Below are 25,205 nucleotides of genomic sequence, written 5' to 3' on the forward strand. Positions count from 1 at the left end.
ATGAACCCAACATCTGCATTTCTGACCATGGAGATTATTCTCCTTTCCCTCAACTCCAATCTCTTCACGTATGAAATCAAAAGTTCAGGATTTCTAAGTTTCCTGCAAAATCCTTTCTAAAAACCACAATTATTCCCTGCTGATAGATTTCTGCTGGTGGTGTTTTATTTGTTTGTATGTTTCTGAAGAGAGAGTTAGCAAAGAAGTACTTCTAGCCTATAAAATTAACAACAAGATCCTATTAATGTGATGACAGAGCACTGGAGGGAATAGCGCTCTTCCAGCTTCCACCCCCTTCCCAAGCCCACTGTTAACGTGGACCACCATCAAATCCTCCCTGAAGTTTCTGAGCAGAGCTTCACCCGTGCACTGAGCTGCGGGTGTTGCCAAAATAAACCACCCAAACAAACTGGCACAAGGCCGCTGTGAGCATGAATTTAATTATATAAATATATCTTTAATGAGCAGAGCTTTTGAAACAAAAAAATCCTGAGCTGCCGACAGAAAACAGACTATGTTAAAAAAAAATCACTTAATTTAGCCTCAGCAGAACAAAAAATTTCCTGCTAAACATGTTGTGCTGCAGAGGCTTGTTAAGACTCAAAACTGCTGAAAGGCAGAGTATCAGTTTCACATTAAGATATTTAAGAGTCCGATAGCTAAAACACTTGTGCACATGCATAACAGTACACAGAAGACATTGAACTGCTCATGTAGAAAGTTCAGCAGATCTATAATTGTGTGGAGGCCTGGGATTTAAACCACTTTTGATTATTAAGTGTGGGGCTAATGTGTTCAAAGAGCTACTTGACAGGAGTTCTGCACATGGAGTGTATATGCTTTCTGTTATAACATTTTGTCTGAAAGACATGAGTCTGCCCCAGTGAAAAATAATGTTTATAAATGATACAAAGAAAAACTATTTCAAAGCCGCGAAAACAGAAACAAAAATAAGTTTCTCAGGGAACTTGTCTCCTGCTGGTTAGGTACCAGACACAGGTATCTTTGCTACAATTCTCCCCACCACCACCAAAAAGTACAGTTTTAAAGAGTCGGAGAAAGTAAAAAAATTGGGCATGACTTCATAGTAACAACACTGGACACATTGGTGGGAAAAAGCCACGCGCATTATTTATGAGCGCTTTGAGGAGAACTTCAGTGCGGAGCAACACAAAGGCGCATGGTGAAGGTCAAGTGGCACTGAAGAGGCTGGAGGTTGCTACGGGTGATTGTTGAATTGACATGAAAAAATCAAACAGAAGCCAACAATTGTGAATGGCAACATTTCAGACAAGTGCACAACAAATGCGATGCCCCAAGGTTCAATTTAGGGACCCACTTTGCGACTTCACAAATTAGTGAGGCAGAGGAGAAGGGAAATGCAGCTGCCAGACCTTCCTACAGAGGGAATGAAACTCAGGGCAGTAACGGATGTCAAAACAAGACAGCAAAAGAGAGTCAGAATATCAGCAGTTCACATCAAAGGTGGATAGAAAGATTAAAATTCACTTGCTGTGCCGTGTGCTGTAAAAAGCACCCTGAGATGTGCTCTGTATTCTTTTGGTGGACACATTTCTGAGGTCTTCAGAATGTTTCCCAAAAGCAAGCCATGGCCAGGCAAGCTTGGTGTACACGGTCTCGAGGGACTGATAAGGCTCTAAGTATGTGGTTAACTTACAGACCAGCATCACAAAAATGAGTAGCATTAAATGACCCAGGCTTTGCGGGTATTGCTATCTCATACAGTAAATCTCATGCAAACTACAGCTCTTCTTTTTGCCCCATTCTGCCATGCTTGCAAATACCTAACCATATTTCAAACGCAGAATACTGCTGCTAGGGGCTGGCAACTGCAGTTCAATCTCCTTTGCTACTCCTCTCCTTTGGTTCTTTGCTGAATTTAACGGAGAGCAGGCAACCAGTGCCAGCTGTGCTAATGATTCTTTTATTTGGCACTATGGCCATTATAATTAGATTATGTGCACCAATTCAGTGCATAAAATTGCAGAACAGCCTTAGGGTGTCCAAATATCTTTCAGTCCGAGTCAGTCTGCAACAGAACCGAGCTCGTATTTATCAATGAGCAGTTTCAATCCCCAGGCCTCAGAGATTTCAGCCTGAAAAATCGGGGTCATTACTCTCAGAGACACAACAGGGAGTATTTGACAGTATCACTGTCTGCCCTGGGGCACAGCCCAAAGAAATTCACTGATGGAAGCAGCATTTTGGTATCAGAATTGCCAAATTCTATTCCTTTCTCTGCCAAAGATTTATTGTAGCACAGTCATTTTATTTCTGAATGTTTGGGTTGGACACAGACATGCCAGTGAGAATACTCTGTGTAGGAGCATTTTGAAGAGTTAAGGTTTTTGCTGTTGCTTGAAAATGGCAAAATGTTCTTTAAAAAGTAACAATTTCCTGCCACGTATAAAATATCTAGGAACCACAGGGACTGGTGAAATATGAAGACCTGCATAGACAGGTAGCTAAATAAATGCACTCCTTGTTACAGTCTGTTTTAGCCTTTTTTGAGTGACGGCTGGCCAGCCTACCTTTGCGATCTGCACACACCAGTTGAGGAGGTACTGGGAGCCAATGTTGTCCTTGTGCTCGCGGATGTAATCGAGGAGGCAGCCATACGGCATCAGCTGCGTGATGAGCTGGACGGTGGAAGTGAGGCAGATCCCCAGCAAGCGGCAAACATGAGGATTGTCAACACTAGCCATCACATAAGCTTCCTGAGAAGAAAGAAAAGAAGAAAGAAAGCAGTGTGAAACACTCCCTAATGAGTGACAGAAACATTTGGAGGCAATATAAAATAAGTTTATTGCTTAACAGGTTACTGAAATACTATATGCAAACAATGTGCCTCGTATCACATGCAAAAGTGTTATTTCCCATTCAGTGGACAAAGTTTTTTCTACTCGGTGGAAGGTCCAGACTTTGAACATGAAGCATTGCTTCAGATGGCAGCAGAAAAGCCCGTCTCCCACTTTTGGTACACCAAGCAAACATTTGACATAAATTTCTGGGGCAAAAAACTTAAGAGACCTAAGAGAAATTACTAAGCTTAACATCAGTGTAAGCTGCTGGCAGTTTGGCATTTTGAACATGTAATTGCAAGGACAACACAACTTATGAACATTTTGTGTCATGTGGTTTTTTTTCCTTCAAAATTTTTTCACAAAACTGATTGGAATTCAGTATTTTTGAGACTTCTGCCTCCTGTCAAGGTTACTACTGATCCCGAAGGTCAAAAATTGTCAGTTACAGTGGGACTGACAGGCAGAAAAACAACATGGTCAAAGAAGGCATGTTTCTTAAAAAGCCAAACCAAGCCAAACCAAATGGGTTAAGAATCAGTTCACCTCTTTAGAAACCTGAATACCCATCTTACTTTAAGAAACACTGGTGAAAATATTGTCCCTTAGAAAAGCTGTTTTAGAGCCATATAGCAAGGTAAATGATATCAAAAAGGTATTTTTAAGTTTCTTAAAAGGAGGGAGCTCATGTTTAGTAAACCCTTTAGTCAACAGGAATTTGGGGGTTACGTTTCATCAATATCTGAGGAACTCTTCTCTCAAGCTTGGGTTCATCCTATGTATGTTTAGGCACCTAGTGAAGGTACCCAAGGCACCTCTTTCTGTGCTCTTTCTACAGTTAAAGGAAGAGAGAAACCCCTCCAGAGGCTGGTGCAGTATGTTCCAGACACAGTGAGTGCATCCCTTAACATGGCCACAGCAGGGGAAAAAGCCCTCCACGCTTAAGGATTTTTGCATGCAAAAACTACTTAAGGAATTACATTTTACATCTATATGTATACTGACATCCACTATCAAGTGCCAGCTCAAAGAATGAATACCAGTGGGGAAAAAAACAAATCAGATTTGAAGTTCTTTTACTAACTTTGTGCCTGATGTACAGTATTTCACTTTTAGTCATCTTCTAATGCCATTTGATTGAAAATGAACACAATGGGAAATAAATGGGAATTTTTCCACGCAGTGAGCTTTTAGGCCAGCCTTTTACCTAAGCATCTGGAGTGACACCAGCTAATCATCTCTTGACAATTCAGCATTAGGCTAGCAGCCCAAAGAAATGTAAAAGAAAAGTCAAGACACCACTGTGACAGGAGAAGGCAGCAGATATGCACTTTATAAGAGCTTAAGAAATAAAATACCATAGCACTCTACTCATCCTCTGAAAAGCTTTCCACTGATGTCACACAGCTGTGCAGCTGGTAAGAACTATTATGAAATAAAGATATTAAAGCAATGACGTTCAAGAAATAAACACCCCCGATTCTTAAGCAACACTTTCTGCCCTTGGTATTGTTGTTTTGATATGCCAGCCTAAGCAAAACATGATGTAACGCTAAGACACTGGGCAGTTTCTTCTGAGGTGCTAATTCTGCTTTTGGTGTCTTTGCTTTAGAACCTGTGGGATGAAAGAGGCCTCTGGGCAGGCAGATTAAAGAACATCTCCAGCAGGGCCGGATAAGGGCTCATCAGCCTACTGCATCACATGAACAGCTAATTGAAAAGCAATCCTCTGTCAAGGATAGCACTGATTCTTAGGTTAGCTTGAGAAAAGATAAAGCAAGAATACGACGTGCTAATAAATTAGGTAGATATTTCTGGAAGCCTTTTTTAGAGACTCTTTCGAGCCTACTTAAAGACGCTCAGTCGCAAGCAGAGACCAAAATATGCTCATGTCCTCAACTGCTGCAAAACTGGGCAATCGTACTGATGAAGAGCCTCTGCTCCTTGCGCTGTTTCCCGTGGGGATCCGGACCAGCTTGTATTAATTTCGGCAGAGGGCAGACTCCGCAGCCGCGGAGCCGTTGCCCCTGCCCATGTGCTGCGCAGCCCACGCGGGGCTGACCCGGGGTCTGAGAGGCTGGGAGCCGGCCGAGCGGGGAGGGCCTGCCTGCACGCGGCTCCCCCGAGGTCTCGCACTGCCTGTCACCTTCGATACTGCAAAGTAAAATAGGCGGAAAGCAGAAGAGAGCCGCTGTGCAGCCGCGGGTCCCTCCACATAGCCCGAGACATTGAAGCGGGCCTTTGTTTCGACTGTTTATCTTGGAAATCTCGGCGGTACGCTCCGACCTGCTCCAAGTATGCGTGGCATTCAACAACAATCTTCTGAATTAGCCCTACCCTAATAAAGCCGCAGAGAGCTCGCCTGGATTACACCAACTAAAGCTGTTTGACTCGCTCTATACCTCGCCTGCTTCTGTAAGACAAATGACCTTTAATTGGACAGTAGTATTTCTGAGGTTTCAGCAAGCTTGAAAAGCTGCTTGCGGAGTAAAATCTTTTTTGAAATGAGATCTCGGTGTTCCCCTTCCCCTCCAACTTCCTTCCCTGTTTCTGCAAGTTTCCTTCTCCTCTGAAATACAGAACGAATTCCACCAACCAAATCATCTAAAAAATGAACAAACTGAAAATAACAAGACCTTTTCTTAAGCATCCTACTTCCATGGAGAAAAAAAGATAATGTGGAGACACAATACAGAAAGTCCTTTGATATCACTGAAGAGCACACATATATACTCCATGCATCTCCTGCCCTGCCATGGGAATATCTTGCTCTGCTGAAGGCAGGATGCAATATTATAGACCTATTAATTAACCTTATTGAACAGATCTTCAATATACATGAATTTAATCCAGTTAAGTCCAAAGCATCCTTTATGAAGTCTGTGTTATTCTTCTCACCACTGTTTACATCAGCTTCAGTAGCCTTGTTATTTTGCTGATTGTATAAAGCTAGAAAGCGAAGGGCAGTGATCACCGAGGCCCTAGGCATGTGTATGAGGAAAACGGGGAAAGCCTGAAACAGATTTGGAGGCAAAGGGTCTACACAAACCTGTGTTTTATCCTGAGCTCAAGTGGCCCAGAGGTGAGCATGCTATTTATCTCCACGGGGTAATACTAGAAGGGCAAACCCTTCTGTGTGCTTCTGCGCTGGCAGGCTGAGGGGTTTGGAGAAAGTCTGTGCATTGACAGTGTCACTGAGTTTTCCTTTAGCAACAGGTTTCCTTGCAGCAGGGTTGCGCAGTATGACTGCACAGTTTGTGCCTGCCTTTTAGAGAAAAAAATACTTGGGTGGCATTTGTAAACATGCAGCTGGCTCATAATTAACTAACTAAAATCAGGACGGCTTTTGCTTCATGTATTGGTTCTGAGCTGGACCACTTATTTTGCATTGCTGAAATGTGTCTATCAAATCGTATGGTACATAAGACACAATCTGTTAAAATAGAGTAACATATTAGAAGAAAACTGTTTATTTAAGGTAACTTGAATCAAAATTCCAATGTGTCTTATTATCATCAGTAGCACAGGTAGTGATCTATTCACCAGGCATTCATCCTGTTACTTCTCTCTCTGAGACTTGGCTTTTTGTTAAAATCTTGGCCAACTTGAGCCAATTTAGATGAGCTTTCCTACCTGCGATGTCTACTTCCTGGATTGGAAAAAAAAAAATTCCCAAAAGAAAAAAATAGTTAGTTTTCCCAATGGCTGAAGGATTCATGTATTTGTCTAGCAGCACCTGTAGGATTCATGTATTTGTCTAGCAGCGCCTATCACTTTCATGGAAACAGACTGGTCCAAGCTGTGGAACAGACTCGCAATTTGCAGGTAGAATTGTCACATACCAGGAATGTCCCTGTGAACAAGCGCTCAACAGACATGTTCATTTGGGAACAGCAAGAAGAACTTTTGAAGTTTTCATCTGTCTGGCATACCCTCCACTGCCTTGGGATGTCCCTGTGCTGATCAGTCCTCCAGAGCAACCAAGGAGGCGTCAGCTTAGCGCTCACAGGGCTGAGCAGGACTCATATAAGCAACATGTTTCATGTCACTAAGGACTGAATCACAGCACAGAAGCACAGTAAGGTTCAAATGAAGCTACACTGAACAACTGAGTGCTCGTCTCTGCACTCAGCATTTTTCTTTCCTTGTATATAAATATATATCCTTAGTGTTTTGTTATATGGATTAAGATGTTATGACAGAGTTTAGATTTTTAGACATTCCTGACTGTTCTCCAAGTCCAAGGAGCTTTGGATTTGGGACTCTGGCTCCTCTGTTCTAAATTTACACATTTTTAAACCCTTGTGGAGGACACTAGGATGCATATACACATGCATGTGCACACGCATCTAGACCAGTCAAATACTGGCATGTGTACACACACAGGCTGGGTTCAGCTGTGACCCCAGCCTGATCCCCAAAGCAAGGGATGATTAACTAGAGTTAGGCTGGTCCCAGAAGTCAACAGAAAAAAAACTGGGAGTTTGTTTCCATCTTCCAGCCTCCCATGACCACGTAAAGCAATACACCGTACAGCGAGCTGCCAAGGCATGCGGCTGTAGGCAACTCCTGGGAAGTGTCATGGGGTGCTGATACAGGCCAGCTCTGTTCGAGAACTGCTTATCTCTGTCCTCCTGAAAGCATATAAGGAATAGCGTCCTGTAGCTTTTTCCCCCCATTTTTTGGAGGTAAAGAAGTATATCCAAGGAAGAAATAAAAATTCCTGCATCTCCTTCATGCAGCTGTATAATTTCTCATTGTTCATGGCAGAGAAACCAAACAGCTGGGGTTTGTTCTTTTGATTTTATAATGAATTTAATCCTATATAACCAATAAATTAATTTAAGATAATCTGCAATATCAGGATTAGATAATCAGATATTGTTGTTATTGTTTCCATTTGTACTGCCATAATGGCAATGAATGCCACAGTATAAGGCCTGAGATATCAGAATAAAAACCAACTTGGCTGTAAATGTACAGTTCTGACCTCTCCTTACATGCCAGTTCCTGCTCACTGAGTATAAAATTTAGTATTTGGACTGTGAACAATGGGGCTCACTGAAGACAGAAACACACTTCACGGATAATTGTGCAAAGGCTGCAAAGCAGCACAATACTTCTGTATGGAGAATTTGGTTTGGGGTGCTAAGTATTTCTTCCCACACAAAGTCCTGATATCTGTCCTGCTGTTCGAGAGGAAAATTCAGAGACCACTGACAGACTTGGCGAAAAACCCACAAAAACTTACATCAAGTATTTCCTTGTTGGCTTTGGGCGATGTAGCCTCTCTCAACTCTTTAATAGCAACAGGAATCTTAACCTTCTCCCCTTCTGGGATCCAAAGTCCCTATGAAAAGAAGTACAAAGTACTCAGGCTCATATACAATATATTAATTCTCACAATTACATCTACATTTTACATTTTCTGAGTAGAACTAAATATTCTGAGCAATGGAAAGGCAAAGTGGACAATAAAAATAGACCAAGTAATATACAATAATCATTGTGTCTCGTGGGCATTAATGGAGTGGTATGCCTCTTTCAGTCACCTTTACTATATATGTTTAAAGACCATGTTCATTACCTTACCTGTACAACAGTCCAAAAGAAACACAGAAAACAACCTGTGTGGATGGAAACCTAACTAACACTAAGCATGATGACAACTACATGTGCAAAACATTGCCACTTCCAATTATAAACTGCAGGATGAAAAGAATCGGGATTTTCTCATAGGAAACGAGATGGCAATGATCCTGTACACATTCTGCAGCCCTAAACATATACAGTGACAGGTATGTTTATGTCCAGCTGCTTTGGTGCTCAGTTAGGGGGCAGAGGAAGCACGTGGTGCTACAAGGAGGCTCTGCCAAAGTACCTAGCAGCATAGGTGCACGTTTTCAGAGGCCAATGGGATTTGTGCCTGTGCCGTTCTTAGCCACATTGGGAAATCTGCTCCAAAATGTAGAGCTTTGGAAACAAATGCGTGAATCTACAGTTTATATTTTGGTACCACTGGTATTTAAAAAAAAAAAAAAAAAAAAAAAAAAAAAAAAAGCCTGGAACATGTGAGTTGAACAGGAGGAGTACAGAAAGATGGGACCTGGTGAAGAAGAAATGAAAAGGATAAACAAACAAAAAACCCTGCAAAAACCAGTGGAACTACACAAATGAAAGCGTATAGACTCTTTTCTACACTTCTGAATCAGTTTGACTGAGGAAGAGTGATTGAGGACTATAGAAACAAGACCCCAAACCAGGCAGAAAAATTGTTTAGTACTGAGCTGACCAGAGTGCAATTTCTTTTTTTCCTAATATTCACAACAGGGTATATTTGTCTGCAGCAGTTTCTAAACAGAGATCTTTGTCCCAGGCTCAGCAGTATGCCTCTGGTAACATCTTATGTAAAACTTCCCGTCTTATCACCATGTACTGATTCATACATCAAATGATGACGATTTAGTAGTCCTCCTACCAGTTCAACATATGCATACTACGAAAGCTAACAAAAAAACTTACAACAGTGTTCTCAACAACCAGTTCATGCTTTGCTTGGGTGGTTTCTGCACATGGGAGCAAGAAGAAGGGAGGAAAGGAAACACGGTGGTCTTACCTTGTAAACAGTGCCAAAAGCTCCAGAACCTAAAACTTTGACCTTTTTAAATTCTGTTTCCTTTAAAATTCTCAGATGAGCCTGGTTTGGTGCCTCCCCGCTGGGTGTCAGAGGTTCGACAAGCTGGTGGAGAGGGCAGAACAAGCCTTTAGGAGGATATACAGCCCAGGAAGCAAGCAAGCAGCACACAGCGCGCAAGCAAGCAGCTCCTTTGTTTGAAATAGTGCACAGTTTATCCCACATGAAGTTTATGTGAGGGCAGCTCCACTCCTGACTTACAACAATAAATATCTGGAGTCACTCCAAATTTCACTCCGCAGAGTTACTGCAGATGTAAAATCAATCAAAAATGGGCTCTGCCATACTATTCCTCCCCATTTTGATAACACAGAATGGAGTCTGGCATGGCTACTGGCATTCTGAAGGAAAACGAAGGAATAGTACTGTTCAGATAAGACTTTTAAACTTCAAAGCCTTAAAACACATGCCATGAAGAACAGTGTAATTACCACAGATCCTAAATAAGATTATTTTTTTGAACTTGCGAATAAATTACAAAAATGTTTTAAATAATATTCAGGAATCACCTCCAACCTTTCAGGTTTGCTCTTGTCTAACTAGATGAAATTCCCATGGTACTAGAGGTGGCTCTCCCAGATAACAGGGATTACAAACAGCAATTTAAACTCTGAGTACGATTCTTTTATCAATACAAAAGGGAATAATAAAATTGACTAGTGATGCTCTTAAAAATTGATCTAAGCTTTACTGCAATATTTTGCCTAATGCAAACAGCACTAATGCTCTCCAAATACAGACATTTAAGGCATTTTTGATATTTAAGTCAGCTTTTTCCCTTAGTCATTTTCTTCTACCTTTCCTTTGAGTAAGACCATATTTGGCTAGATACAATCTGATCTGTGTGTGCCAGCGATCTTTCTGTTGTGATGAGATATCCTCATTTTGATGAGTACAAAGGGTACAATATGAGCTGAGTGCAAACTGAATTCTGCTGTTATAACTGTAGACTATGGTATAATATTATTAGGTAATGTATCGAAAAGCAAGGCAGCTGGAAGGCTTTTACCACTTGACTCTGCAAAGCCAGTGAGCACAGAAGGAAGCTAGAACTGGGCTTTTAGTGGAATGCTAAATACAATTTGCTCATTATTTGCTAAAGCTGAACTGGAAAGAGAAGGGGGCTCATTCTAAATGAATGGATTTGATCCAGGATAATGAATTTTGCCATTTCATATGTGAGGTACCCAGAGGGTGACTGTAACACATAGGAAACCTGTACCATGCAGAAAATGAAAAACAGTGTGGAAACCTCCCTCATGCCCAACAGGGTGAACCATTCACTTTCAAGTGGCCTAAAGGGAGGAGGGAGCTGCATTCAGGACAGTGATGCATGTGGGGAATGACAGATTTTAATTAAACTTTCAGGTCAGCACTGCCTGGGCTGCACCTACTGTAATAATGAAAAAGACTTCTACCATCCCAGCTTCTACCATCACAGCCCCAGCTTCAACAAGCAATAGGACTACAAAGTGAGACACGCTGGCAGGATGTAACTAAAGGCAGGGTTAAATTTGATGGCTTTGTAACTCTTATGGAGGTGTTAAAAGCAAACAGAAAAAAGCACAAACACTTCCTCAATTCCTTTCATTGCTATCCTTTCTCTCTCCTTTTTCTTATCAGAACCAGATACAAAAGGGGGTAAAATTTTCAAAAGTGCCCAAGTTGCCACAGGAACCTAAAGGCCTGTCTGGAGTGAGAAATGATCCAATACTGAGGATATACAGAGCGAGGTAGTACAGAACAGCAAATACAATATACCTCACCCTCAGGGCTTAGTCTTTTCCCTGAGCAGACAATCTCAGTGATTTTCATCAGGGTTTAGTCCTCTAAATCCCCTAAAGCTTTTGAAAATTATATCCATGGAGATCAGACTTAATCTTAAGCGAGAAGGTGTTATGTACACAACTGCCTCTTTTCCCACCAGCACAGCAAACTCTGTGTCATCCGACCCAAGAACTTATTGAGTTACAAAGCAGATCTGCGGTGCCTTAATTTGCTGGTGCAAGGAGGCCAGAAAGCATCGCCCAGAATAAAGCAGCTGGCTCCGAGAGGCTGGCCGGGGCGTTTTGACTGCGATCGCAGGGCTCACCTCTCTCTCCTGCAGCAGCCTACGCAGGGTCCGCTTTCTCACGATGTGCCGCCGCCGCAAGTACAGGCCTATGCCCAAGCCAACCACGACCAGGCACAGGAGACCTCCAACAACACCAGCTGCGATAGATGGGATTTTGGAGCTGGAAGACACGAGAGGGTGCAGGCAGGGAAAAAACGTTTAGGTGTAAGATCAAAAAAAACCCTATGAAGGTTGAATGAAGCATCAGATGTTGATCAAACGTAGGATCTGGACATCCAGTAAAGCTTACTTGCATTTCAGATACCTTGGGTATCTGTATTTTTAAGTTCTTCATCCAAAGGACTGTTTGGGGGGGGGGGGTTTGCTTTTTTTTTTTTTTTTTTTTTTTTTTTAAGAAAGGGTAACTGTGGGGGGATGCTCCCAGCTTCTCCCCACCTCCCAATCTGGTGCCAGTTACAAGCAGTTTGCATTCCTGTGCTTCACTTTCTGAAAGGGAGGATGTTCCCCGTACCTGGGGAAGCCTATATGATTCCTGGTTTGGATGCTTAATGGAATGGATAGGACTAAATTTTCAAGGATAGTTGAATAGCTTACTGCAATATATATTATCTGTGTTGCTATTATCTATTGTAATTTGCATTGCTTTTGGATGTACTCGCTGTATTACTGAATGTTCAGTATTACAAATTAAATATGTGTGCCTAAAATCAACAAGCCAAGTACCTGAAACCCTAGAAAGTGACAGTTACAACTATCTATACCCCTGTGTAAGTAAGAGGTGTTCTCACCACCACTACACAGTATGGAAGGTGTTGATGGAGTCGAGGGGTGGAAATGTGGGGGGATGCTCCCAGCTTCCCCCCCCCCCCCCCCATCTGGTGCCAGTTACCAGCAGTTTGCATTCCTGTGCTTCACTAAAGCAATCATTGGCAGTCACTCAAACTCCCTTCTTCAGTGCTGAAGAGTGCTCAAGGCAGCTAGCCTGCCACTGGGGGTGTTCGGCCCCCCGCCCCCCCCCCCCATGACTGTGGGTGCGATCGTCATAACAACAACGGAGGAGAGTTGAACCCTGCAACAGCCAGGAGCTAGGGACTGCGACTGCGCAAAGAGACCTGCAACTGGCCTTGCGACTCCACCTCCACCCTCCCCTAAGGGGTATAAATAGGTTGGCCCCGGAGGCTGTCTTTGGCTCTTCGCGGGTGACAGTGGGTCTGCCAACTTGCGGATCCCCTCAGGAGGGGGACACCCTCCCGCAGTTACTTCCCTGGGATTGAGTGTACGTTGGCTGCTCAGGCAACGCATGGGTAAGAGTGTACGTTGGCCGCTCAGGCAACATGTGGGTAAGATCAATTAGAATTGGAAAATAAGTACTCTAGTTGAACTAAGTTTCTGTTGATAAGAATTGTTGCTTTGTACTGTTGTAACTTGTGTAGTAAACTCAGATCTTTAAAATAAGTTGTGGAGTCACGCAGTAAATCTCCTTCCTCCCCTCCTCCCCTCCCTCGTGCCATGCGAAAACCTCAGGGTCCGGGACTGTAAAGATAGTCGGTCGTCCCGCGACAGTAACAGATCTTCTGTCTCTCAGAACTGCACTTATACGAGTCCACCCTGACTTTTACTGTGCTTAGCATGGGAGATTTCTCCTCCATTGCTTAGCCTCCTGCTCCTTCCTCTGCGTATTGTTTCTGCCCAGAGTTTTGCACCTATCATTTCTGTGCTGTTTGCTTTGCTGGGTTTGCGCTTTTGCCCCGTATCCTTAAGGTTCCCTTTAATAAATCAAGGCACTTTTATTTCTCTTTAAAAACTGCTCCGTGTGTCAGGAACTGAGCATTGCAGAGAAGGGTCTGCTCATATATCCAGGTTTGGGGCATAATCCGCTTCTACAAGTCTTCGCTCTTCTCTCAGACTCACAACTGGAGCTGATCCTCATAGCAGAGGCTCCTCACTCTGCGAAGGGATTTCTCCTCCCTCTGACAAACCTGCTGGGTGCACCAGCATCAAATCAATGATGCCTCTATACAGCTGCTGTGCAGAGCATCGGACACAAGCAGCACACGGAAAGGAAGCCAATATCGAGAAGGCATATGCAGTTGCAAGAGCAATCAGCAAGGCTGACATCTCATCATTATGGAGGGGCCTTGATGCATGCATGAGTCATGATGTACTTCAGATAACCCACCCTCCTCCCCTAGTACAAAGTGTCTGAGGTCAGGCAATGTGTGAACTGTCCATGTTGCAAGTACAGATTGTTGCCTGCTTGTTTGTTAGTGCCTGGTTCATTTCAAATTTAAGTGGAAATGAAAAAACTTTTTTTCAAAAGTTGCCTTTTGGTCTATAGTTAGAGAATCCATCACAACTCTTTATAAGCTGTCCCAGAGATTAGTATTAAAAATTACTTTTTAACAGTATGTCTAGGCTGAATTTGTCTTTTTAGAGCATGACTTGGTGGCCAGAAGCTGAATCCCTGCCTCCTAGTCAGAGAAGCCCTGTTCATCTGTTGCATGATCTTGAGCAAGTCATGAAGGCCAAACAATGCCAAGTGAGATCTAGTGTGAAGACTGAATGTACATCTACGCACAGAGGAAGGGCTGAAGATGTATAGGTCGCAGGGCTGGAAGAGACCCTCTGGGTCTCTGCGATGAGTCCTCTGTAATGCAGGTTACTGTATCAATCCTAAACAACTCTCGCTCTGCCCCTAGCTGATTATCCTTTCTTTTTCCCACTCCTCTTTCTGTTCTCCAGTGACAGATACCGGGTCTCACTTTAACCTGCCTTTTGACAAACGATTCAGAGTAAGTTTTTGGAGTCTCGCCATTAGGAACGTTTCTCTACTCTTTAGTCATTTGTCAGTTCTTTAGTCATTTGTATAGGTCTGAGCCTGCACTAATCTGTCACTTCCCTATGCAGATCTGAAGTCTTAGCTTTAGGCCTAGCCTTGCAGTGAACAGCACAGAAAAGCAAACATGCATGCTTTCTTTCCAACTCTATCATTAATTGTAACAGATGAAGTACTCACCCATTTGGACAGCCCTCAAGACCTGGCCCTTTGCACCTGTAAAAACAAATGAGTATTACACACACATTAGCTCTGGCATACATACTCCCATCATTCCAGCTAAGAAGAGTGCTACTGATGAAAAGTTTGTGTTTTAAAGCAGCCTGAGTATTATATATATTATTATAGTTATTTATAATGATCATACATGCTATAAAATATCAATAGTCTTTCTCCAGAACATTTTATCTAGAGGCAAAGTTATGCTTCACACTCAGTAAAAAACAAGTATTTTAAAACATCTTTCTATGATGTGGTAGAATGGAGGAAAGACATAGAGGCACAAAATTCAAATGGACCCTGGATTCCCTGCTTCTTTCTTCAAATATATCTGCAGTTTCTGCATGCGCTGTCCCATCCATCAGCTCCAGAGCTGGTGTGTTCATTCACACCCTGAGGCTGCACAAAATAACTGGCCACAAAGACAGCTGAGAGGTGGCCGGTGGTCTTGCTCTGTGTGGACACTTGTGCTAGCACAGAAGCTCAGGGCTGATTGCAGCGGAAGACAAAAGTAACCCCTCTTTGAAAGTAATTCCCTACAGAGGGGTGAAAGGCTATGTGGAAACATCGCTGCAGATAGCCCTGCATAATCCTTGTTTCTCAGCTCAGTAAAAGATTCCAATTTCCAGACTTTCCATTCCAAAAGAAAACTTCAGTAGCAGACACATGCTCCCATCAGAAAATAGGATTTGATAGCCCTCCCTTTGGCTATAGTTTTTTGGTATGTGTCCCTGACATTTTGAATTCAGAACCTGAGAGCTTACATTACTGGTATTTGATTGAATAGTGCCTTGGCCTTCATGCTACATTATAAGGGTTATGCAGAGAGCCAGGAACACTTCTAGCAAGTCATTCAGCCTCCATTTGAGTTTTAAATCCCCTAAATTCATTTTGGCAGCCCGATGCAAAAAGCAACACAGATGGAAATACAGCAACTGTGTGTATTTGATGTTCTAATGGGCACGAGAGGCACCGTGCACTCCCCATGTGCCTTGAGATATATACTTTTCATGGGAATTGTGGTCTCTGTGGTGCCTACCAAGGAAGGAGAGCATTACAGAAGGGATTACATCACCTCTGAAAAGCAGAACAGAGCAAGAAGAAAAGTCCACTTTGTGGTATCCATTCCCTGCTCTGACTTAAATAAAATGCATCATCCCCAAGCAGCTCCAGAGGAGGTCAAGCAGGGGCTAAGGAGTGAGCCCATGCCGGGAAACGTGTTCCAAATTCCCTCTCACCGAGAGGAGGAACCAGAAAAATTTCAAAATGGCAGGTGGAGCTGGAGATTTTATCCCACAACTTGAATGAGGTCTGGGGGAGGAAGAGGGGAAGCTACTACTCATTTTAATTGGGTTTTTTTGTTTGTTTGTTTTCCTTACTCTGATCTTCCCTCGCGTATTTGCCTTGTTTCTGTGCCAACAGAGTGCTCCGAGACCGAGCATCTGGAAGGTCTTGTGAGTTCACTGGGCTCCCATGCAAGAATGTGCATCGTGGTGTCCTCAGCACACTGGAAGCATCATGCATACTGGTTCCCGGATCCCAGGCGCCCAGCTTTGTTAGCATTTTCTTTCTGCCTACAGTTTGTTTTGTTTGCTCAGTTCAGTAACTAAGCACAGAGCCTGCACATGTATAGCAGAACCACAAGATTGCTCACGGTCACAGGAGATGTATCTAACTTTGCAACAGGCCTCTCTCTTTGGGCGCTTAATCAAGAATTAATCTAGGACCCAAGACCCCATCCTAATGCACCCCTGTCTGAACTTCCATACGCTAATATAGCAAAGCATGTGTAGCTTCTTCCAATTCAGATGTGAACTTAGAAGAGCTCACAGTAATCCAGAATGTGACTGTGGTCTTTTTAATGACCTCTTTCCAAAAATTCTGATCTGCCGTGCCACTTTATGATGGCAAACCCTCTGTGTGCTTCCTAATGGCAAAAAAGTTGTCCAAGCAGACAGTATCTACAGTCTGAGGAATAACCAACCAGTCATTTTCCTAGATTAGAAAGTAGAGGCAGAAGAAGAGGCATAGATTTTCACCTGTGCCTTTTTTAAAAATTATTTCCCACACAAATCCATCAACATGAAGCCTAGTGGGATAAAGTTAAAAGGTGTTTGGGAAGAAAATGATAGATCAGCTTGTGCTTCTCAAATCCCATGTGATTTTCTGATTCATTTCACAAGTCAAAGAAGAAACAAAGCCTATGACAAATATGCATCTGAGACTAAATATAACCATCTTTCTTAACGTGGAATTTTAGGATGACACCCAACATAAGTAACCCAGGTTTTATGGAATCTAAACAATGGCTTTTTCCATTCCTGAATCATTTTTCTTCTGCTGCTTACAGAAACTAAAATGAGAAATGTGACCTTGTATTATAAACTGCCTCAAGATCTTATGGATATATTCGATGGAATCTAATAGCAGTCACAGTCTCTGAAATATTTCTCTACCTTCCCCTTATTGGAAAATTAGCACTGTGTACAGTCCCTGAAACTACTGCATCCTGAACTCAGCATTTCATCTGTCTGCATAAATACTACTTGTCTCAGTGTAGACACAGCTATTTATTTCTGAAATCCATCAAGATTTTAACAACTTTCTCCTTGACCCACAGTTCCTAATTTGATGTAAAGCCAGGTTGCTATGATTCATGGCCTTTCAGAGGGGACTCAGACTGTAACAGCCTAAGTTACTTCAGAGTCATAAAAGAAATGGAAAACCATTGGGCTTTTCAAAGCCTTACGAGAACTTTCCTCTGCCCTTTCTTTCTCATTAACCTTCAAAATGTGATGAAGGCACTGAATGTGTGCTATGCTGCTGCAAACTTCCCTCTCAGACCCCCTTGCCTTCTTTCCACCCATCCTAAAATCCTGTGGCATTTAACATGAAGGATGGCAAGATGTGTAGGGTTCGCAGGGACTCTGGAGGCAGGATGCGTCAGTCATGAGACTCAGGACTATTAACTACCGTTGTGCCTTCTCTCTTTCTTGCTGTTCTACCCCACTGGCTATGACTGAATTTAATTCTCCTGCTCTGGGAAAATAACATTGGGAAACCAAACCACTGAGCGCAGTGCAGATTAATCAAGGTAGTGCATTTCATTAGTTGCTGGAGGTATAAAGTGGGTAATTCCAGGGCTTCTGGGACGTCTCTCTGAAATGGGGTGTATTTTCTCAGCTGTAGAAGAGGCAGACTAAAAGGAAGTTTGGGCACAAAAATCCCGAGTTACAAGGGAAATGGGAGAGGAGGAGTCATTTGGGCTGAACAGGAGACAGCTACCTCCCCTCCGTTTTCTAATGAAAGCTGAACAAACTACAGCTTAGGGACTCGGCAAAGAAAATCAGACTAGATGAGATTCTTAACAGCAATATAAAGGAAGTGATGCACTACAAGTAAGCACACCTAAAGTAAAAAATGAAATTTGTCACAAAGCTTGGTTAGGAAGGAAAGTCCTGCTTACTAGCAACTTCTTAAAATAAGTAAAAAAGGGTCAGATCCTAGAAACCCTTACTTGTATGAGTACTGAAGTCAACGTACTTAATCACGCCAATAAGATTTTGTGGGCTCTAGACACGAAATTGGAAAGGGACAGAAATAACAAAATTGTTTCTTGTCATGAAGAAATTGCTGAGACTGTGGTTTTTAAGGATGCAAAAACTTTGCGAGACAGATGTTTTCCACCCACCACTGCTAGAACTGATTGCATCCCTACAGCACAACAAGGTGAAGGCGTAAAGAGCACTTAGTGGGCAGCACTGGTCGGTGGCCTTCACAGGGAAAATGCTGCCCTGGACTGCTCGTTCTTGCATTAGGCCTCTGCCACTGGCTCCCTACCCATCAATGCCCTTGCCCTCAAATGTCCCATCAGTAAACAAAAATAGTAACGCAACCTTCTCCAGCTCTCTTGAACCCTTCACGGGTACAGCCTCTTTCTTTTGCCACACTTCGGCAGCAGCTCGAACAGGGCCAGTCAGCATGTTCAAAATATAAATAAATAACAGTGGCAAATCTAGTCCAATTCTTTCACATCAGAGATGAAATGGATATTATTTTTTATGTTATGCCTTAATAACATAGGATTGAATACTCTGAGCCATATGTTCAATAACCCCAATTTTCAGTAATCTCTCCTTACCCTATAGCCGTCCTACTCCCTTGGTACACCCACCCCCTGTTAAAGTGGGAATTGACTTTTCTGATGAATTTTGAACAATTTGCAGTCCTGCTCTGAACTGCACAGTTTGCTTGTGCACAGAAAGCTACTGCATAGCTTGCAGTTGCAGCCATGTCTGGCAAACTACATTCTCCAAGTCTGTATTCATTTGAGCTTAGCGTTTGATCTTGCTACCACGGCCACACAGTTGAAAGCCTGGTTCAGATGTGGTTACCAATTCTGCTACTCAATCAGCCACATTTTCATGTGGCCAGCTATACGAAGGATATTGGTTCACTGTGGCCAGTTGGTATCAGTAGGGACTAACGGTCACAGTCACTGAAGTCATTAATAAAGATCAAAGTTATTAAGATCCCTTTTCAGCTGAGATCAGTCGTTATCAGAAGTGTGATGGGAAGCATTGACAAGTCTTGCCTGCAATGGTGAGGAAACACAGGGAGATCACTGCAGATCATGGCAAATCCACATTGCTGTTACAGCTCCCATCTGAAAAATTGAGCACTGAATTCGCCATGTGATGGCCAAGGAACACGACAAAGTCATCCTGCGATCACCTCAGTGGTGAAACTCGAAGTTGCTGGCTGTCTTAGCCCTTCATGGCCATGAAAGTGAGGGATCTCTATATTCTAATGACCGGGCAGCTGAAATAGCTGAATATATGATGGGATGAAGGTTGGTCTGGTTAGACTGAAAGGAATCGTTACAAGTTCTCTCCTAGAAGAGAGAACTCTCTCCTCCTGCAGAAGGATTTTGGGCTAGGCAGACCCTGCAGGCTACAGGGAAGAGGCCTGTGAGCGAAACGACACCAAAGGAGGGTCTTTTGCTCTGAAAGCATCCAACAACCAGGTCCCAAACCCCACACCTCTTACAGCACATCCTGTGTCCTTTGCAGGGAGGAAGCCAGGAGAGGACACAGCTGCAACCCTGTTACTTATTGTCACATAGGTAAAATACAGTTAAATTCACAGCTCATTACAGGCGGTAGCTTCACCATGCCCCCAAATAAAGACAAAGGCTTAAAACAGCTCCTACACGGAACCGGACTGGGTTTGCTGTGATTCCCAGTGATTAAATTCATATTTAAGGCAGGTAAGGCTTTAAACTCAGAGCAGGTGCTAGCAGAAAATCGCTGCCTGAGGCAGCCAACTGGGACTTCTCTCCTGAAAAATCCAAGTTGCAGAGGAAAATGGGAGCAGCCACTCACACCGCTCCATCCGTATCGATGGTGAGGGCGAAATGCACCCCATGGTGGGACTCGCAGGCCCCCCCGAGCTCAGCCTCCACCAGATGTCACTGCCGTCCCTCTCCAAAACCCAGGGCTGAGCACCCAGCCGGGTGGAAAAAAAAGAGCAGTGCATCACTAGCGGGTGAGTTTTGTAAAATTCCAGAAAGTTTCTTTTTTAAATAAACAAACAAACCTTATTTTTTTTTTTTTTTTGCCTTCTGTGTAAAGAAGAAGTGCCACTGAACTTTTCCTATTTACAAAGCTGGCTGCACTTTGCTTACATTACCTGCATGTTCCTGACCTCGTTCTCTTCCTGCTGTTTTTTTGTTGGCGGTGTTTTGAAAAAGGACTGTCAGGAAGGGGAAGAGCTCGAGAGAAGCAATAAGCTATTCTTCTTTCTTTTCTTCTTCTTCTTCTGTTTAGACAAATATCTTACTCACCCGCGGGTACAGTTTGGATGGCAGAGCTGGCAAACAGAGTTTCCGTCCGCGTATTTCCAGACAAGGGTGTCGTTTTCCCCCAGCACCCCCGCGGGGCAGGTTTTCACGCAGTGAGGACCATCTATGAAATGGGCACATTTCATGCAATTGTCTGGGCCCTGCAAAGAAGCCAAGAAAAAGCTTGTTTCTAACACCTGTATACTGGCCTATTCCAGAGGAAATTCAGAAGCTAAATCTAAATGTATTCAACATGCAACTGCTGTTTTTTATTCAGACCGTAGCAGCACTAAGGATGCCCTAAGTATTTTCAAGCAGGCAAAGCAGCAAATCTGGGTCAAATTCTACTACAGAAAAACAAACAGGCCAGATCCAGTGCTGGTTTCAGTGAGGCTACAGTGAGACATGCTATGTGAAGATCATTTTAATTATTGTCATGTCTAAGGGCCACAATAATGGATTAATTACTAGACGCTGGGCAAATACGGAACGAGAAGATGCTCAGTGCCTGAAGGAGTTTATAATGTTAACAGCAGCCCTTAGGCCATGGTGGTCTGAGGCTAGAAGGGAGGATGGAAATACTTCACATTACTGAGCAGTGACTCTGCAGACTGATGGGCAAGGGTCAAACACGCAGTGGCTGCAGAAGAGGGCAAGAGGTGTTTAAAGATTTTGCTAACAGCACAGAGGGGAGGAGGAAACAGGAGATTTGATTTCGATTACCAGAAAATGCTCTCCGAAACATTTGCATTGTCTTACATAAAGATGAAGGAGCAAATTCAGTTGCAGATGTAGAATAGCATGGCACCCTTCCAGACATTCATGAGAATTATAGTTTTAAAATTAAGACGTGAGCTCAATCTAACACATATTCAAATGACATTGTTCTTCATATTTGCCAAACTAGAACTTCATAAAAGAGCGTTTTGAAAATGGAAAGAGGAACAAAATTGAAGACGACTCTGGATGACTGGCAAGAGCAGAGTGTACTGCCTTCTGCAGAAGAAGCTTTTATGTGAATATGGAAAATGTAAAAAACTTTGAAAAAAACATTCATTTTGTTTTGATTGCCTTTCTTTGAACACAACTTATCCTTGAAATTACTATAATACAGGTATTTACTCTAACCTAGGCAGAGGAGGGAATGTGCTTTTAAGTAAAAACTGCTTCCTGAATGTTTTCCAGTAAACACCTGTTTCTGATCACAACTTTGTCCTCTGTTTTTCAAAGGGGAAAAGTTACCATATTGATCCACTTCTACAGTTTTAACAGCTATTCTTCTCCCTCTGAATAAGGGAGTTCAATTTGTCCATGCTGATTTGGCTGTTTGGTAACTACACATTCCTAAATTGGTCACCAAATTCCTGTATTTTCACCTGTGTATAATACTTAAACTTTGCTGTAAAAAGACGTAACCAGGAAAGACCCTGCAATGCCTGTGGCTGAGAGGCAGTGTAGATTAAGTGTATGATGGGTGACATGAAAAAGAAATTACCTTGAAGACCTTGTCTCCCGTTTTTGTCCCCCACCTTGTCCCCAGACCTTGCCCTCTAAGTCCCCCATCTCAGCCTGGTCCTGGACTTGTTTTGAAGTACCAGCCCTCTTCACGGGATGTGCAGTATCTCAACGTGAGAAATGCATGTTACAATCTAATTTGCCTGTGTGTAGAGGTTTGCTAAGGCAGATCTGCTCTTACGGGTCCAGTGCAGGTGGCGTTGTAGAGGGTGGAGTTTTGCACCAGGCACTCTGGGTGACACGGGAGGCACTTCGAGTCCTTTTCGAACTCCCGGGGCTCCCTGGAAAATAGAAAACAGAAACAATTAAAAAAAAAAAAAGCTGGCAAGCTGGTGATGAGAGAGTGATAAATTTTGGCAGTCTCTAACGTCTCTCCCCTCCTTCTTTCGACTTTTTCAGTTTAACTATATTGGGATGATTGCAGTGAGACGGGAGGTGGCACAGGGAGAAGGTCCTGGCTAGTCACAGCGCATCAGCACAGCGAGGGGGAGGCAGCCGTACGGGAAATTTGGTGACAGGGGAACACATGGCATTCCAGATTGAACAGTACAAATTAGTTTACTTCTGTTTTAAGCTAGCGACAGAGAATACCCTCAGAGATTTCCAAAGGCTTTTAAATGGTAGTGGTGCAAGGAGATCAGCAAAAACAGTTCAAGTGATTCCAAGGCTCCAAACAATAATTAGGAAAGTTAAACAAATGCACTGATAATTAAATTCATGCCCTCCCTACAACACACAATGAATCATTAAAATATGAAAGTTGGGAACAGATGGTTTCAATAGCAATAAAGCTGTTCCACTTCAAGTGATAGTGTTATTAATTAAACTAAATCTACCCATCATTTGACACAAAAAATGCCCAGATCTGCCCTTCAGGTCGTAATAACTGCTGGAGGGAATTCACTTACAAAAAAGACAGCTGCAGAACTGCAAGCTGCTAGACAAATACAAACATCACAGGCATCAGCACACTGCCAATTACTTTCATAATAACGATTTTTAAAAGTCCGACTTTGAAAGATTTAGTAACAACATAAAGACAAATGTTTGAACCAACAAATCTGTGGATGAGAAAACCTTTTGTGTCTGATGTGTATTGCTGAAAATCAGCACAGCTTTTGGTGCTAGCCATTCCTTTCCTTCCTACACCACCTGTTGTACTGACAGAACATTCGTGGTACTGATGGAGAGGCCTCAAGATGTTTTGCTTATCCTGAGTGAAGCTGAAGCAATACTTTTGCCTGAAATTACTGCTCCAAGTGCTCTTCATATTAAAGTTGATTTTCCCCTGACTACAGCTTTGCAAATTGCAAAGCACTGCCCGGGACTTTCGCCAGGAGCTGCCTGCAGTTGCGACAGGAGACCCTCCAGGGCACCCCGGGGCAGACTCTGACCTCCCCAAGCACAGGCTGCAATTCAGCAAATCACTTGTGCCTAATTTTGAGCACATGGAATTGTCCCTCTGCAGCAAGGACGTCTCCCTAGGGGCGAATCCCCGGCTCGAGGGAGGAACCGAGCTCCCCGTGATTGCAACTAGCTCAGGCTCTCGCCCAATGGGCTTAGCATGACAGACAGAGCTTAGATTTTCAAAGGGGCTTTAAAAGCTCCTTTATTTCTTAGGAGAAGGAAATGTAATGCCTAGCTTCCTCCGGCCTCCAGCTCGTCCCCTGGCAGGCTTGAGGGGATTGCCTCGCGTCAGCCGCTCGGGCGGGAGCAGGCTCCCCAGCAATGCCGAGCAGGGCAGCCTCACCATCCAGCTCCCAGCTTTTCCCTGCCTAGGTGCTGCGCTCAAACTTATTTGCAGTGCTGGTGAAGTCCAATGCAACCAGAGCCCCTGTTTTTGCTTTCCTGCTAACCACAAGAGTTCTCGAAAACAAAATTGAAATATCACCACCAAAACGCCCGGACACCTTACCCTTGCAGGATGTTGCACTCTTTCACACACTCCTTCTGGCGGCCAAAAAACTTGCAGGAGAAGCAGTGGAAGGGCCCTGGGCCCCAGCAGCCTATATCCGAGCACAAGGGGTCACAAACATGCTTAGCAGCAGCTAAGAGAAAAAGAGATTAAAAAAAAAAAGCCATGAACTTCAAAGCAGGAGAGAGAGCAAACACAGTACTGCAGCACTCCATTTTGAGAGACAATTTTTCCAAATTATTCCAAAGCAGACATTAGTGATCCTGACAGTATGCAAGAGCAATAATCATGCTTCTCTTAGTTTCCAAAGCCTGAAATTAAAAGTGACTTCTAACTTTTCAAAATGAAAACGAGCTCCTCCGTGACTGCTTAACAGCCATATAATCAGGCTAAATCAGGACCAAAAGAGATCTCTCTCCAAAATATAACCAATTCACATTCTGCAAAGACAAATAATTAGATTTTGGCCCAGGGATGACTGCAGTCAATAGCAGTATGAGTGAACATCTGCTTTGACAGACTTTGAAATCAGGGGAATGAAGAGAAAAATGTCGCACTTAAATTACTCTTATGTTTTAGCACAAGATTTCAAGTGGGACAGGAGGACAGCATTGACTTACCACAGTCATTTTTATTTCTGTTCTGTATAATTTTTGTTTTCTGACTTTGAGTTGCAAACAGACTACGCCAGTCCATCGTGTCCGCATAGCAGAGGTCCTTGTTCTTCATAATGGCAACATCGCCATCACTGATTTCCTTAAGGGAGCGCAGCCCTAAGGACTGTATATTCAAATTAACAACTGCAAGGGAATACTGGCCACTAAAATGGATACAGACAAAAAGAAAACACACAGAAGAAAAAGGATGATTAAACAGGGTTTTACTCAGCACATTTTTCTTTTGGTTTTCAAAGGCCTATGTGTGTTGCTGTGAACTGAATTTAGTTCAAGCAAGATATTGTTTGGTTCACTAAGCTTAAGATGTGGTACATGGCATGCCTGTTGTAAAACAACTGCAATACTCATATCTGGTTTTGTATGGGAATTTTAAGCTAAGTCTTGCAGCATGTGTGCCTTCTATCAAGTAAATGATGTATAACAATAGTTACAAGTAGAATAGTTATTCTGCACTGGTCCACAAAACCATCTCCCTCTGGGAGGTAAGCCAAGGCAGGTCTGGATGCACTGCCCATGTCTATGCCACCTGGAAGCTGTGGTCTCCCTCTACTACTACCCAGCTACCTCAAAACCCAAAGTGTTTCTGATCACATAGTAACTTGCCTGGCACC

General features: G+C 43.1%; 1 protein-coding gene across 2 annotated transcripts in view; it reads right to left on the reverse strand.

Moving 5' to 3' along the window:
• Positions 1-25,205, reverse strand: part of EGFR (epidermal growth factor receptor) — a 168,668-nt gene that overhangs the window by 15,223 nt on the left and 128,240 nt on the right. For both annotated transcript variants that reach the window (XM_064506626.1, XM_064506625.1), the window contains exons 12-20: positions 24,538-24,737; positions 23,918-24,050; positions 22,184-22,283; positions 20,491-20,648; positions 14,607-14,642; positions 11,609-11,750; positions 9,439-9,561; positions 8,074-8,172; positions 2,553-2,738 (exon numbers count right to left, since the gene is read on the reverse strand). In XM_064506626.1, the coding sequence (XP_064362696.1) occupies positions 2,553-2,738; positions 8,074-8,172; positions 9,439-9,561; positions 11,609-11,750; positions 14,607-14,642; positions 20,491-20,648; positions 22,184-22,283; positions 23,918-24,050; positions 24,538-24,737 (1,177 nt within the window). The remainder of the gene's footprint in view (positions 1-2,552; positions 2,739-8,073; positions 8,173-9,438; positions 9,562-11,608; positions 11,751-14,606; positions 14,643-20,490; positions 20,649-22,183; positions 22,284-23,917; positions 24,051-24,537; positions 24,738-25,205) is intronic.

Source organism: Dromaius novaehollandiae, chromosome 2, assembly GCF_036370855.1.
Source record: "Dromaius novaehollandiae isolate bDroNov1 chromosome 2, bDroNov1.hap1, whole genome shotgun sequence".
In the NCBI taxonomy this organism is placed as follows: Eukaryota; Metazoa; Chordata; class Aves; order Casuariiformes; family Dromaiidae; genus Dromaius; species Dromaius novaehollandiae.